General features: G+C 48.9%; 2 protein-coding genes across 3 annotated transcripts in view; both read right to left on the reverse strand.

Annotated features, from left to right (window-relative positions):
* The window catches only part of LOC126035485 (uncharacterized), a 349,826-nt gene that overhangs the window by 231,032 nt on the left and 103,710 nt on the right, over positions 1-15,084 (reverse strand). The window lies entirely within an intron of this gene.
* LOC126035578 (lens epithelium-derived growth factor-like) overlaps positions 1-15,084 on the reverse strand; it is a gene marked incomplete at its 3' end in the record, with an annotated part of 129,910 nt that overhangs the window by 30,577 nt on the left and 84,249 nt on the right. The window contains 2 exon segments of the mRNA XM_049794220.1: positions 7,554-7,616; positions 7,983-8,075. Of these exon segments, the coding sequence (XP_049650177.1) occupies positions 7,554-7,616; positions 7,983-8,075 (156 nt within the window).

Genomic DNA, 15,084 nt, shown 5'->3' on the forward strand with positions numbered 1-15,084 from the left:
TTCCTGGGCAATCGGGGTTTCCTATGCAAGCCCATTGTGCGATCAGTGCAGCCCACTTATTCCATGTGGCATCAGTCGCGTGATGAGTAGAGGAGACCCTCCTTTTGAACATCCAGCCCAGCACTGGCAGTCAGGGTGCCAAGAAGAGCTGTGTTTCAGTACCAACCACTTCTGAGGCAGCTCAAACTCCTTCATATGCTGCCAAGATCTCTTTTTCAGTTGGAGTATAGTGAGCCTCGGATCCTCGATATCCTCGACTCCAAAACCCCAGAGGTCGGCCTCAGGTCTCCCCAGGTGCTTTCTGCCAGAGGCTCCAGGTAGGGCCATTCTCCCCGGCTGCAGTATAGAGCACATTTTTATCATCTTGTCCTGTCCGGACTGGTCCAAGGCCTACTGCATGAACAATCTCCCATTTAATTTGTTCAAAGTCTTGTTATTGCTCAGAGCCCCATTTAAAATCATTCTTCTTCTGGGTCACTTGATAGAGAGGGCTTATAATCAGACTGTAATTTGGAATATGTATTATCCAAAAGCCCAGAACACCAAAGAAGGCCTGTGTTTCCTTTTTATTAGTCGGTGAGGACATAGCTGCTATTGTGTTAATCACGTCCATTGGGATCTGACGACGCCCATCTTGCCATTTTACTCCTAAAACCTGGATCTCCTGTGCAGGTCCCTTGACCTTACTTTCTTTTATGGCAAAACCGGCTTTCAGAAGGATTTGGATTATTTTCTTCCCTTTCTCAAAGACTTCTTCTGCCGTGTTGCCCCATACGATGATGTCATCAATGTATTGCAGGTATTCTGAACCTTCTCCTTTTTCCAGTGCAGTCTGGATTATTCCATGGCAAATGGTGGGGCTGTGCTTCCACCCCTGGGGTAGTTGGTTCCAGGTGTACTGGATGCCCCTCCACATGAAAGCAAACTGCGGTCGGCACTCTACTGCCTAAGGGATTGAGAAAAACGCATTAGCAATATTAATTGCGGCATACCTCTTGGCTGCCTTTGAGAGTCTCGGTTGGTGCGATATTGCCGCCAGTGCACCATTGTGGTAGCAATTGGCACTTGTTCTTCAACCCTCAGCAACTCCACAATCGAAGGATCTTGAGAGAGACCAGGCAGGGTAGACAGCTGTTCAATTCCCTCCGTCTCCAAGGCAGCTATACCAAAAGCCCATCGATACCCCTTTGGGTCCTTGAAATACCCTCTCCTGAGATAGTCTATGCCAAGGATACACGGAGCCTCTGGACCAGTCCCAATGGGGTGTTTCTGCCATTCATTCCCAGTTAGACTCACTTCAGCTCCCAATACAGTTAGCTGTTGGGATCCCCCTGTCACACCAGAAATACAAATGGGTTCTGCACCTTTATAACTTGATGGCATTAGAGTACACTGTGCACCAGTGTCTACTAGAGCCTTATACTCCCGTGGGTCTGATGCACCAGGCCATCGAATCCACACAGTCCAATAGACCCGGCTATCCCTTTCCTCCACCTGGCTGGAGGCAGGGCCCCTCTAATTCTGGTCAGAGTATCCATTACCGACTTCTCGTAAAACTGACTTCAAAGTCCCTTCAAGAGGATCAGAAGTAAGATCAGCCGTTCTATTCTGTTTGGAAACTGCAGCATTTTTCCTGGGAGAATCCCCTTTTGTGGTGGTTTTTCCTTGCAACTCACATACCCATGCATCTAGGACCGAGGTAGGTTTTCCATCCCATTTCCTCATGTCCTCTCCATGATCACATAGGTAAAACCACAGGGCACCTCGTGGTGTGTACCTTCTAATATTCTGTCTCTCGGACAGAAGAACGCTCACTCCTAATAGCCGAGACATTGGTCCTTACAAGTGGGGAGTAGGACATATCCTCTTTGATTTGCTGGACATCCTGGGATAGCTTCTCCACAGCTGAAATGCAAGCCTATAGGGAGGAGGAGAGATTTTCTTTATATTGACAGAGTTCACAAGCCACTTCATCCAATGTTAGTGCCTCTTCATCTTTCCAGGTCATTATCGCCAGTGAGTTGGCATAGGACGATGGTGCACTTTGTACAAACTTCTGCCACATGGGTCATGTGCATGTGACTTGTCATGGTTTAACCCCAGCCAGCAACTAAGCACCATGCAGCCACTCACTCTGTCCCCCCACACCCAGTGGGATGGAAAAGAAAATCAGAAAAAGAAGTAAAACTCGTGGGTTGAGATAAGAACAGTTTAATAGAACAGAAAAGAAGAAACTAATAATGATAATGGTAACACTAATAAAATGACAGCAGTAATAATAAAAGGATTGGAATGTACAAATGATGCACAGTGCAATTGCTCACCACCTGCTAATCGGCGCCCAGTTAGTCCCCAAGCGGCAATCCCCCCACCCCCACTCCCCCCAGTTTATATACTAGATGTGACATCATATGGTATGCAATACCCCGTTGGCCACTTTGCACTTTGGGTCAGCTGTCCTGGCTGTGTCCCCTCCCATCTTCTTGTGCCCCTCCAGCCTTCTTGCTGGCTGGGCATGAGAAGCTGAAAAATCCTTGACTTCAGACTAAACATTACTTAGGAACAACTGAAAACATCAGTGTTATCAACATTCTTCTCATACTGAACTCAAAAACATAGCACTGTACCAGCTACTAGGAAGACAATTAACTCTATCCCAGCTGAAACCAGGACACACGTGGATACAATTATTGCATAGTAATTAATGTATGCATTTAGTCTGTCCTGACCTAAACCATGACACTGCCTCTCTCTCTCTCAGCCTCTCTTTCTCTGTCCCTCCTTTTGTCATCTCTCTATCTTCTCCCTTTCTCTGCCTTCCCTCTCACTCTGTCCCTGATGTTAGGGGTTTCTGAATCCAACAGGGTGAGAGAAGCGAGGCTGCCACAGCTACATGTCCCCAGGTCCAACCAGTAGTGAGGCTAAGCACGTATTCCTAGGAGGCACACAAACAGAGGTATACAATACAAATAAACATGCACTCTGTGGTGGGTTGACCTTGGCTGGCTCCAGACCCCCACCCAGCTGTTCTCTCACTCCCTCTCCTCAGCAGGACAAGGGGAGAAAATAAGATGGAAAAGATCATGGGTTGAGATAAGGACAGGGAGATCACTCTCCAATTACCATGACAGCCAAAAAAGACTCAACTTGGGGAAAAATAATTTAATTTGTTGCCAATTAAAAATAGAGTAGGATGGTAAGAAACAAAGACAAAACTAAAAACACCTTCCCACCACCACCACCCCTTTATTTCCAGACTCAACTTCACTCCTTTGTTCCTGACTCTTCTACCTCTTGCCCCCACAAGCAGTGCAGGGGAGAGGGGTGGGGAATGGGGGGTTGCAGTCAGTTCATAACAGTTCTTCTCTGCCGCTCCTTCCTCACACTTTTCCCTTGCTCCAGCGTGGGGTACAGTGCTTCAGGAACACACTGCTCCATCATGGGTCCCCCACAGGCCAGTTGTCCCGCTCTGGCATTGTTTTCTCAGCATTTACCACCCTTAAATATGTTTTTGCAGAGGCGCTGTAAAGTCATCTGAGTGGTTCAGTATTGGTGCGCAGTCAGTCCATTTTGTCTGTTGCTGAACCAGCTGGAACTGGCTATGACCAGCACAAGGCAGTCCGTGACCTCCTCCTACACAGGTCATCCCTGCACCCTGCTCCTGCTACCAAAACCTTGCCAATTATGCCCAATACATCTCTCCAACTCTTCCCCTATGCACTAACCCCTCCAATCCCAACCCTCACCCCAACCCAAAATCCTCCAAGCCCACCCTTACCTTACCCATCAACCCCTCCAAGCCCAACCCCTAGCCTAACCTCCAAGTCCTTTAACTCCCAAATATACCCCAACTGCCAACCCATCCAAACCCAAAACTTCCACTAATAGCCAATCCCAACTCTTCCTCTACCCACCAACCTCTTCCAAGCCCTGACATATCCCCTAACTGCCAACCCCTCTGGCTCCAACCCTCCCCCTACCCATGAAGGACTTCAAAGCCCAACCCATCAAAGCTCATCAACCCCTCCAAGCCCAACCCTTACTCTGCCTGCCAACCCCTCCAAACCCTCAAAGACCAACCCCTTACCCTGTCTACCCATCCCTCCAATCCCAACCCCTACCCTATCACACCAAGCCCTCCAAGCTCAACCCATATCCAGATGGTTAAGCCCTCAAAGACCTACCCTTAAACCTAGCTGCTCACCCCTCTAAGCCCAACCCCTCCAGGCCCATCCCTTAACCCTAAGTACCAAGCACTCTAGGCCCAAACCTTACCCTATCCACCAACCCCCTCTCAGCCCAACCTCTAGCCTAAACCCCAACATCTCTAACCACCAACCCTTGTAAGCCCAAGGTCTAGCCAACCCACCAACCCCTCCAACCCCAACTTTTACCCTTCTTGACAATTCCTCCAAGCCCAACCTGTACCCCTAGCCTAAAATCCAACCACTCTAACCCCAACTGAAAGCAGCTCAAACCCAGCCCCCAGCCTAACCCCCAACCCCTCGAAACACAAGGCCTAGTCTAACCACCAAACTTGCTAACACCAATGCTCTACCCTAACCACACCCCTCTAACCAAAACCCTTACCTTAACTGCTGACCCCTCTGAGCCCAACCCTCAGCCTGACCCCCCTAACTCCTTAAACTCCAACACTTTACCCAAACCAAATGCCAACCCCTCTTACCCTGACCCTTACCCTAACCGCCAACCCCTCTGAGCCCAACTCTCACCCTGACCCCCCAACTTCTTAAACTCCAACACTATGCAAACCAAATGCCAACCCCTTACCCTGTCCCTTCCTTTAACCACCAACCCTTCCAAGCCCAGTGCTTCCAAGCCCTGCTGCTAACCCCTCCAAGCCTATCCCTTACCCTGTCCACCAACCCCTCAGTGCCCAACCCTTACCCTGCCTGTCAACCTGTCAAAGCCCAACACTTTCCCTAACCCCAACCCTTCCCATGCCTGCCAACTCCTTCAACCCCACCCCTTCCAAGTACAGCCTTTATCCTACCCACCAACCCCTGCCTGCCAAACCCTCCAAGTCCAAACCCAAATAGCCCAACTCTTATCCTAACCTCAAATCCCCCAAGCCCAACCCTTACCCTTCCCACCAGCCCATCCCTCCCAAGCCCATTAACCATTCCACACCCAACCCCTCAAAGCAAGCTAAACCTCTCCAAGACCATCCCCTCCAAGTCCAATCCATACTCTACCCAATCCCTCCAGCTCCAACCCTTCTCCTACCTACCCACCCACCCCTCCAAGCCCAATCCTTTCCCTGCTCACCAACCCCAACTCATAACCTACCAGCAACCCCTCTATGACCAATCTTTACCCTACCCACCAACTCTTCCAAGCCCAACCCATACCCCTACCTAACAACCACTCCAAGACCAACCCTTACCCTGCACACCAATTCCTCCAAGCCAAAGCCCTACCCTACCAGCCCACCCCTCTCATGCCCAACCCTTATCCTCCCTGTCAGCCCTTGCCCACTCTAACACAATCTTGCAGTCAAATTCTCTTGAGTGCCTACAATGCCTTTTGCAGTAAATTCTTCTCACACTCTGACCCAAGCTCTGGGCTTCCCCACACATACCAGCCAAAACTCACTTCTACTGCTAAACTCTCGTCTGAACTGTCCGCTTCTTAAGGGCATGCAGCCATTGCCCACACCAACATAAGTCCTCAGAGCCAACTTCTCTTTCCTGCATATGCCTTGCCTTTCCACAGTCCATTCTGTTGCACTCTGACTGCAGTTGAGCACCTTGCTTCCCCTTGCTTGACAGCTGAAACTTGTGTCTACCACTAAGCTCTCATCTCAACTGCTCACTTAAAAAGGACACACAGCCACTGCCCACACCAACACAAGCACTCACAGCCATTTTCTCTTTCCTGCCTACAACTGCCTTCTGCAGCTAATTCTTGTTGCACTCTGACTGAAGCTCTGGGCACTCTCCTTGCTCACCAGCCAAAAACCATCTTTACCAACAAGCTGTTCTCTTGACTGTGCAAGGACCTGCAGACACTGCCCATGCCAACACAATATTCACAGCCAAATTCTCCTACCTGCCTACACTTCCTTTCTGCAGCCCATTCTTGTCACAGTTCAAAACTCTTGTCTTTTAGCCAAAACTCTTGTCTTGTAACACAAGAACAGGCTGCAAACAGCAAGTGTAGTTGATGAGAACTTGGCTGTGAGCGCTTGTGTTGGTGTGGACAGTTAGCTGCATGTCTTTGTAAGGGTATGTGGAAGGAGAGTGTCTGCTCCTTTAAGGATATCTGGTCAAAGGAGCCATAAACAAGAACATACAGAGACAAACTTGACTGACACACGTACGTTGGACAGAAAACTAAGATTAAAGAAAATGTACCCCTTTGTACATCTTTGTCCACTACATATACTTGTAGCCTTGTTAGTACCAAAAGTTCTAGCTCATACCACTGACATGGGGATGGATGCAATTAGTCCAGTTTTATATGAATAAAGTCAGGCTCAGACTTTAAAAAAAAAATAATCTTAATTCATTTTAAAGATCTTATGGGAGAAGTTTTCAAACACCTTTTTCATCTGAGCAGAGCTGCACATGCCTGACAGAGAAAATCATCTTGGGCCTGGAAGCCATTTTAAGGCCAAAGAACCAGAAAGCTCGAGTGTTTAAAAAGTTCAAGAATGAGATCTCTCTTTCAGAGTGTCATCTGAGAGGTTTTTGTCCCTTTGGGAAGTTAAAAAAATCCAAAACACCCACACAGTCTTTTGGCTCCTCAGTGTTCCAGGTTGGAGGCTGGATTTTTAATAAGGTATTATTTAAACTCTGTTTTTTAAAAAAGAGAATTCTTATAAGCACATACAAATGCTGCATCTTTCTTTATCTTTCTGATATTCAGTATGCTAATGATTCATGGCATAGCACAATAAGGCCATGGTTATACCTTCATACTCACTTCTGCTGCCAGCACTAATGCAAGCAAGTTGAATCAGGAAATGGCTTCAACTTAAAATCAGACTTTACCCTACTTTTTATTCTAGATCAGCTTCCTGATCTGGCTTGCCGTGTGGCTGCATGATCATTAATGCTTGCACAAGAAGTGGAAGCAGTTGGGACCACTGCTTTCAGAAAGTGGCCAGATTTATGCCAGATCGATGTGACTACATAAGCATAGCCTCATGAAAAAGGACAGTATTTCAAGTGTTTGATTTGGTATTATGAACATGTTACAGAAATGTTGGGGGGGGAGGCAAAAGAGATTATTTTGTTAGTGGTTTAACAACAATTTATTCCTTAACATTTCTTATTTACACTAAACCAGGAAAAGATGGGAGCTCCCTACTTTGCATCAAGTTCAAACACAGAATTGTGAGTGACAAAATGGCCTCTGGGAAAACAGAAGTTACTACAACCCTTTCAAATTGGAGGTGGTGATGGTGCACACAGGGGAAGGTAAAAGCACTATAAACTGACGCACTCTATTATTAAAGAAATCAGACTATCCCATAAGAAAATACCTTCCAATCCAGATTCTAACAAGTTAGTTAAATATATTGTTACCTTTCTCTTCCTTCCTCTTCTAACAACTTTAGGAATGCATATATCATTTGTTTTCATCACATCCTATGAAGATAAGAAAAAATAAAGTGTCTTAGCAAACTTAAGATATAGTTTAAATGATTGAGAATTTCTCAGGGAAATCACATAACTGAAGCTTCTGATATGTGACTTAGGCAAAAAATTTCATCAGATCAAGATGCTTTCTGTTAGTAAATATCATTACATTAAAGTTTACTCTCTGATGATATCTCTAATTCCCATTAGCTTCAATGAGCAGTATAAACATATCTGAATACATATGAAACTTTACATTTTAAACCACTCCTGAGACAGTCACAGCTTCTAAATATTTGAACATACAGTTGCAAGTTGAAGTACACAGTATTAAAGTTAACTTCTTTAGGTTAAAAACAGTAACATTCCACGTACTTTGCTATTGAGTTTTTCAAACGGGACATCAACTTTGACAGTATCCATCTCTTTGTCTTCTGTAGGTAAATTATTATCCTGTTTACTTGATGACTGAAAATGGAAAAATTAACATGGAGTTAGTTAATTTATAGGAAAAAAGAAGTGAAAAAGAGGAACTCAACTATCAGACTGCTTCGCTGTAGACATTCGTCTGATCACCCCGTGGGACTCGGCACAGGGTCCACCATACCCTGGGCCACAGAGCACTGACACCAATATGAGGATGCTGCAAATGGCGTTTATTCAACTGCGTCACGCCCTTATATACTGCCTGTCGGTCATCCCGCCTCCCTTAACCCTTCTCTTTCCGTACATCGCGAGATCTTCCGAGCGCCAATCCCTACAATTCCCCCCTCACTATGGCGGATGACCGACGGTACAAACTGGCGTTACAGTTATAATCGATCCCACCACCTCATGGTAATTCGTGTACTGGTGGGTACCCGCACTCTGTATAAAGAGTTTCCGCACGCAAACAGTCAGTGCTGGTATCCCACAACAAACCATAATAACCACCACCAAAAGGATTCCAAATAGGGTCAACGTTTTTCAGTCAATCAAAGACAGGAGCCATTGCCAGGTCGACGAGAGGAGATTGTCAAGCCACTGTCACCTGCCTCCTGTAATTGATTGGCTTTGTCTAAAAGCATATCATAGTCCCCTGCTTATGGGGTACACACAGCGGTTGCTGTAAAGTGGATCTGCGGTGTTCAAAACATCGGTCACACCATTTTGATGTTCGGCTGGTGCGTCACCAGAGTTGTTGTCCACAGCGGTCGTACTTGACAAGCACCCAAGGGTCACAACGACCACAGTGCAGGTACTCAGATGATCTTCTGAACGGCATCCTGCAAAATAACTCACAACAAATCGTTATTGACTGAGGTCTGGTTTCAACCACCGTGACGGCACCCAGCGCACACGTGAGTCTGGGTGCTCTGACGATTGTACTGCAGCATACCCTCTTCCCTGTGTCACCAAGCGCCACCCTCCTTCCCACTTTCCTGTTTCTGGGTCACGGACCAATACTGGTGGCCCTACTCCCCTTATCGCCTGTTGCCAATGCTTCTGCATTGGACTCTGTGACTCTGTACCATGGGCAAACTGATTGAGTGCAAATAGTGCTAAAGCCAACAACCGTGCATTACGGTGCACAGGGGTCTCTCGAGCAGAACGTCGGCATTTGGGATTTTGTTGCTGATGATTTTCGTGGTCAAGAGGGTCTGTCTCTTGGGGTACCTGCTCCCCCTCCCTAAGAACATCAAGCTTGGCTTTTAATGTGCGATGTGCGCGTTCTACAATGGCCTGTCCCTGACTGTTATAGGGAATACCGTGAAGCAGTCGGATTCCCCAACGATCTGCCCACTGTTGGGTAGAAGCTGCGGTAAAACAGGACCCATTATCTGTTTTGATAGTGCGTGGGCAACCTAACCACGCCATGGCAGTCAGCCAATGTTGTTGCGCTGCACGGGCCGTAACCTTTCTGTGAAGAGTCGCAACGAGAACGCCACTGCAGGTGTCGATGGTGACCGCAATGTGAGGGGATGGCTGAAAGGGTGCATACATGGTGAAATCAGTTTGCCATAACTCCGAGGGCTCTAGCCCCCGCGGATTCACTCCCGCGAGCCACAAAGGAGCATGCTGACAGTGAGGACAAGTAGCCACAACGTCCCGTGCCTGGTGTAAGGGAATGTCACAGTGCCGTGACAGTGCCTTTGCCCCAATGTGTAAGTCATGGTGTAACTGCCGGGCCTGCTGTAGAGTGTTCACCTGACGAGCAGCTAGGTCAGCGCGACGATTTCCATCATAATAGAACCCTGAATGATTCGTGTGCGCTGTCACATGAATAATTGAGACGGGCGCAGAACGTCGCGTAAGCGCTGCTTCCAACATGACGGCTACGTCCGAAATAGGCCAGCCAGATTCTGCCATAGTGTGTATCAGTTTCGCCACATATATCGAATCTGTTACGATGTTCGAGGGCTGTTCAGGAAACAAGGAAAGAGCCATGCGAATCCCATGGGCTTCGAGTTTCTGCACTGAGCACGATTCATCCTGGTATACCATTCTTTTCCAATCAGTGCCTTCTTGCCATACAACTACTGCTCGCTGCGTCTGTGAAGACGCATCTGTAAACAGAGTAGGACCTTGCACCGGTTGTTCACTGATGCGTAGGACTGGCTTCAGACACAGTAACGGCAAAAAGGTCTTTGCCTCAAGAGTGGGCCCATACGCTAGGTGTCCCACAAAACCCTCAAAGGCCAAAGCCAGTTCGTCCTGTTGGCTCAGGTTCCTTTGCCATGTTTCCGCACGTACCGGCAGCCAGATTCTGTCTGGCTCTTTCCCAAACACCCTACGGGTTACTTCGCGGCCCCGCAAAATCAACAATGCCAGTGCCTTTGAATAGGCTTGAAAAGCCGTTTTTATCTGGGTGGATGTAATCCACCATAGAGCCCTAGGCTTCGAGGGTTCACCTTGGCCTACCAGTCCAATAGCACCCTTCTTTGTCAGGCTCAAATACAGTTGCAATGGTTCTTTTGGCTGCCATCTGTGCAAGCTTTCTACACTCATGAGTTCTGCAATTCTATTCAATGAGTTCTTTGCTTCCTGAGTCAAAGTCCTTTTCTCCCACGGGTGGTGTCCTTTCAAGAGCTCATATAGAGGACTCATCCAATCGGGAGGAATGGGCAAGACACCATTTAACCACTGCAAAGCTCCAACTAATTTCTGTAAGTCATGTAAAGTATTAACGACTGGCTCCAAGATCTGCTGTTGTGCTCGGACTGCATGAGGGCCAATGCTGAGCCCTAAATACTTACAGGCTGGCCCTTTTTGCGTCTTAGCCTCCTGCACTTCTAGGCCTTCCGCTTGCAGAGCCTGTAAAATTTGTTGCTCACCAGAACGGAGGGACTCCTCCGAAGGCGCTGCCACCAAAATATCATCCATGTAGTGATAGATGACCAACTGAGAATTGTTTTGTCTTACCGGCTGCAGGGCAAGGGCCACTGCCCTTTGACACAAGGTTGGTGAATTTTTCATGCCTTGCGGCAAAACTGTCCACTGATACCGCTTTGCTGGTTCAGCTAGGTTGGTCGCTGGGAGTGTAAAGGCAAACTTTTCTTGGTCGTCCTCTGCTAACGGGATAGAGAAAAAACAATCTTTAATGTCCATGATCAAAATTGGCCAGCCATCTGGCAGAGCAGAGGGAATAGGTAGGCCGGGTTGTAAAGGCCCCATGTCTTCCAATACCGCATTGACGGCCCGCAAGTCCTGTAGTAGCCGCCATTTGTTCTTGTCCTTCTTTGGGACAACAAAAATGGGTGTATTCCATGGACTAGTGCTCTCAACAAGGTGTCCCTTTTCGAGTTCTCTATTTACTATTTCAGTCGCCGCTAGTAATTTTTCTTGCGTGAGGGGCCACTGTTCTACCCAAACCGGATCAGTGGTTTTCCACTTCATACATACCGCAAGCTCGCGGCGCATCAGGTAGACAGTGGCCCCACTCAAAAATTTGACAAGCGGACACCCCATTGTTGCAACACGTCACGGCCAAGTAAAGGCTCAGACACCTGTGCCTTATGCGGTCTGACATTAGCAACCAAGACTGACCCGTCGGAGTCCTGGGCAGAAACCCAACAAGCCAGCAGTGAATGTTCTGACAGAGAGTTACCACCCAGTCCTTCTAAGCGGCTCTGTACAGTAGGCCAAGAATCTGGCCACATACCATGAGGAAGACATGAGACATCAGCACCTGTATCCATGAGTGCAGAACACCACAGCTCACGCGGTGTGATGTTGTCGGCCACTATCCGTATACAGACCTGTACATGCGGCCTGTCCCAGCAATCTAACACCAAGGCCACTTGGGGTTCCGTGACTGTTCCATCGCCGTTGCGGAGGATGCGTTGCGGGGCTCTTGTGAGGTGGGGGGAGGCATGCCCCGTTGTCTCCCCCGAAAGCCGTTTCCCGCTTGGCAGGTCTTTGCCAGATGTCCTGTTAGTCCGCATTTCCAACAAGGCCCCGGAGGACCTCCTGACTCACGCTTCTCTGCTTTGCATTGATCTCTTTTATGCCCTTTGCGACCACAACGGTAGCAAACTACCTGTCCGGGGCTACCTTTTAGCTCCGGAGCCCTTACTGCAGCCACAACTGACTGTACCACTGAATCAGGAACCTCCCGCTGCTTTTTCAATACTGCCTCTACCATCACTCCAAGGGATGCCCCCAGAGGCACAGTTCGTAAGATCGCTTTTGTAGTTTCATTCGCCTGCTGTCTAACACACTCCAACAATACTGGTCCTTTAGCTGAATCAGGGAGATGCGCCTGCTCTATGGCTCCCTGTAACCGGTCGCAAAATTTTGGAAATTCCTCCGCTACCCCTTGCTTGATTTTCGTCCATGGCTCCTTTGGAGTCATCAGGGGTGCAACAGCTGTCAAGGCTGCACGCGCCGCCCGCGTCGACGTTGTTAATTCCCTAGCTGTAAGTTGTCCCGCCTGTTGCTGCGGCGTCAGCTGACCAGGGTCTGACCCTCGCAGACGCTGTACTGACGAATGAGGTAATGGGTTGGGCCTTTCTTGTTGGGCCTCAACTAGTGCCGCCTGCAACTTATTTGTCCAAGCTTCTTTCCAAATCAAAAAAAAAGTGGGAGTCAAAATCATACTGCAAAACTGTCGCGAATCCCAGGGAGTCAGTGAACCGGAAAAAACCACATCTAAAAGAGAGCCTGTCATGGGATGTCCTAAGCCGTATTCATCCACGGCCTTCTTCACTTGTTGCAAAAGCTTGCTATCTAACGGAGACCACTCCACCCCCACACCACCTGGACCAGCTCGGACTGGGCAAACTAAAGGGGGTCCTTCAAAACGTATGCCGTCCATAACACATTCCTTTGCTACAATTTTCCAGTCTGGCAACGTGATCTTTGGTGAATCGGGAACTCCTTTCTGTTCCCCAGCTGCTTGTAGCAGCTGCCGCTGTTGCTTCACCTGCTCCTGTATCTCCTCTACTACTCGCTGCAGCATCTGCAGCGGATCTGTAGCTGGGTCGGGCACAGGTATTAAAGGCATAGGCGTTGCCGTTTCACTGGCTGCTGCCGACTGCGCCTTACAGTCGGAGATAGGCTTTTGTTTTACCGCTGCGTGCGGCGGACGACAGCGGTGTCCGCCCACCAGTTGCCACGCCTCCTCTAACCGTTGAGCCGACCCCTCGATTGAGTCCGGACCACTCTCTTCCTCTTCCGCTACGCGCGTAAGAGGGGGTGTCCTGACTTTCCTTCCTCCTTCCTTTGGCCGTGCTCCGCCTCTCCCGACCTCCGGAGAGACATCCGGGGAGAAGGCGGATGTCGGCGCCATCTTAGGGTGAGCTTGTGGCGCGGTTCGCAAAACACGTCCCGGCACCCAATCCTCCGGATCATACAGGGGAACCGCTCCCTCCTCTGCCTGCTCCTTTTCCGATCCCTTCATCACCGCCCTCTCCGCCTCCTCTAGTCTCTGCCTCTCCTTCTCCCGTCTCCTTTGCTCAGCCACGGGTTCCTCTGCCTCCTGAATTAACTGTCGATCTTTCTCCCGCTCCTCCTCTCTCGCCCGTTCACGCTCCCGTTCAAACTCCTCCCAAGGGTATCCCGGTGGTTCGGCCGGTGCCGACGGCTGCACTGGGAGCACCAGAGGCGTCTGCTCCGCTACCTCCGTCAGCCCTTCTGTCCGCGCCCCCCCATCCGCCTGCACGCCCCGCTCCGCCTGCGCGTGCATCAATCTCTTTGCTTCCTTCCATGTTAAGCCCTCCTCCCGCACTTTCCTGAAAATCGCCCTAATCCGCCCCCACGTCTTTAACTCCGGACCATGCTGCGTCGCCATAGCCCGTTCCGCTAAAGCCGCGGTGCATTTCGGCCAGCACTCAGGAGACAATATGTCCCCCGGGCGCTCTATCGCTTCCTCTTTCAGGAGCCGCTCTAGGCAAGCTTTCGCTTCTTTTTGTCCCATAGGGATTTTTACCTCTCTAGAGCACGAGTCCAACACCTTCAGGACTCCTTCCATGCCTGGCCAGGCCTTCGATTACGCCCCGCGTAATCCGCCGATGTCCAATCACGTCAGGGTCACCACTTGTAGACATTCGTCTGATCACCCCGTGGGACTCGGCACAGGGTCCACCATACCCTGGGCCACAGAGCACTGACACCAATATGAGGATGCTGCAAATGGCGTTTATTCAACTGCGTCACGCCCTTATATACTGCCTGTCGGTCATCCCGCCTCCCTTAACCCTTCTCTTTCCGTACATCGCGAGATCTTCCGAGCGCCAATCCCTACACTTCGCACTTTTGGTTTAAATAGTTTATGGCTATATATGCACATTGCTGCTTTAGATAGAAATCAATACCACCAAATCAAACATTTTCATTTTCAAATGTGTACCTTGTCCTGGTTTCAGCTGGGATAGAGCTAACTGTCTTCCTAGTAGCTGATACAGTGCTATGTTTTGAGTTCAGTATGAGAAGAATGTTGATAACACTGATGTTTTCAGTTGTTGCTCAGTAGTGTTTAGACTACAGTCAAGGATTTTTCAGCTTCTCATGCCCAGCCAGGGCACAAGAAGTTGGCACAGGACACAACCAAGGCACCTGACCCAAACTGGCCAATGGTGTATTCCATACCATGTGACGTCCCATCTAGTTTAGGAACTGGGAAGTGGGGGGGCAGTGAATCGCCGCTCGGGGACTGGCGGAGTGTCGGTCGGCGGGTGGTGAGCTATTGCCCTGCGCATCATTTGTACATTCCAATCCTTTTATTACTGCTGTTGTCATTTTATTAGTGTTATCATTATCATTATTAGTTTCTTCTCTTCTGTTCTATTAAACCGTTCTTATCTCAACCCAGGAGTTTTACTTTTTTTCCCGATTTCCTCCCCCATCCCACTGGATGGGCGGCAGTGAGTGAGCGGCTGCGTGGTGCTTAGTTGCTGGCTGGGGTTAAACCACAACATACCTCTTACTCTCTACATTTTTTTCATATTTACAAACAGTTGTCAGAGCAGGTCAAAAACATTGCGACATATCATGACAG

This window comes from Accipiter gentilis, chromosome W, assembly GCF_929443795.1.
Source record: "Accipiter gentilis chromosome W, bAccGen1.1, whole genome shotgun sequence".
Lineage (NCBI taxonomy): Eukaryota > Metazoa > Chordata > Aves > Accipitriformes > Accipitridae > Astur > Astur gentilis.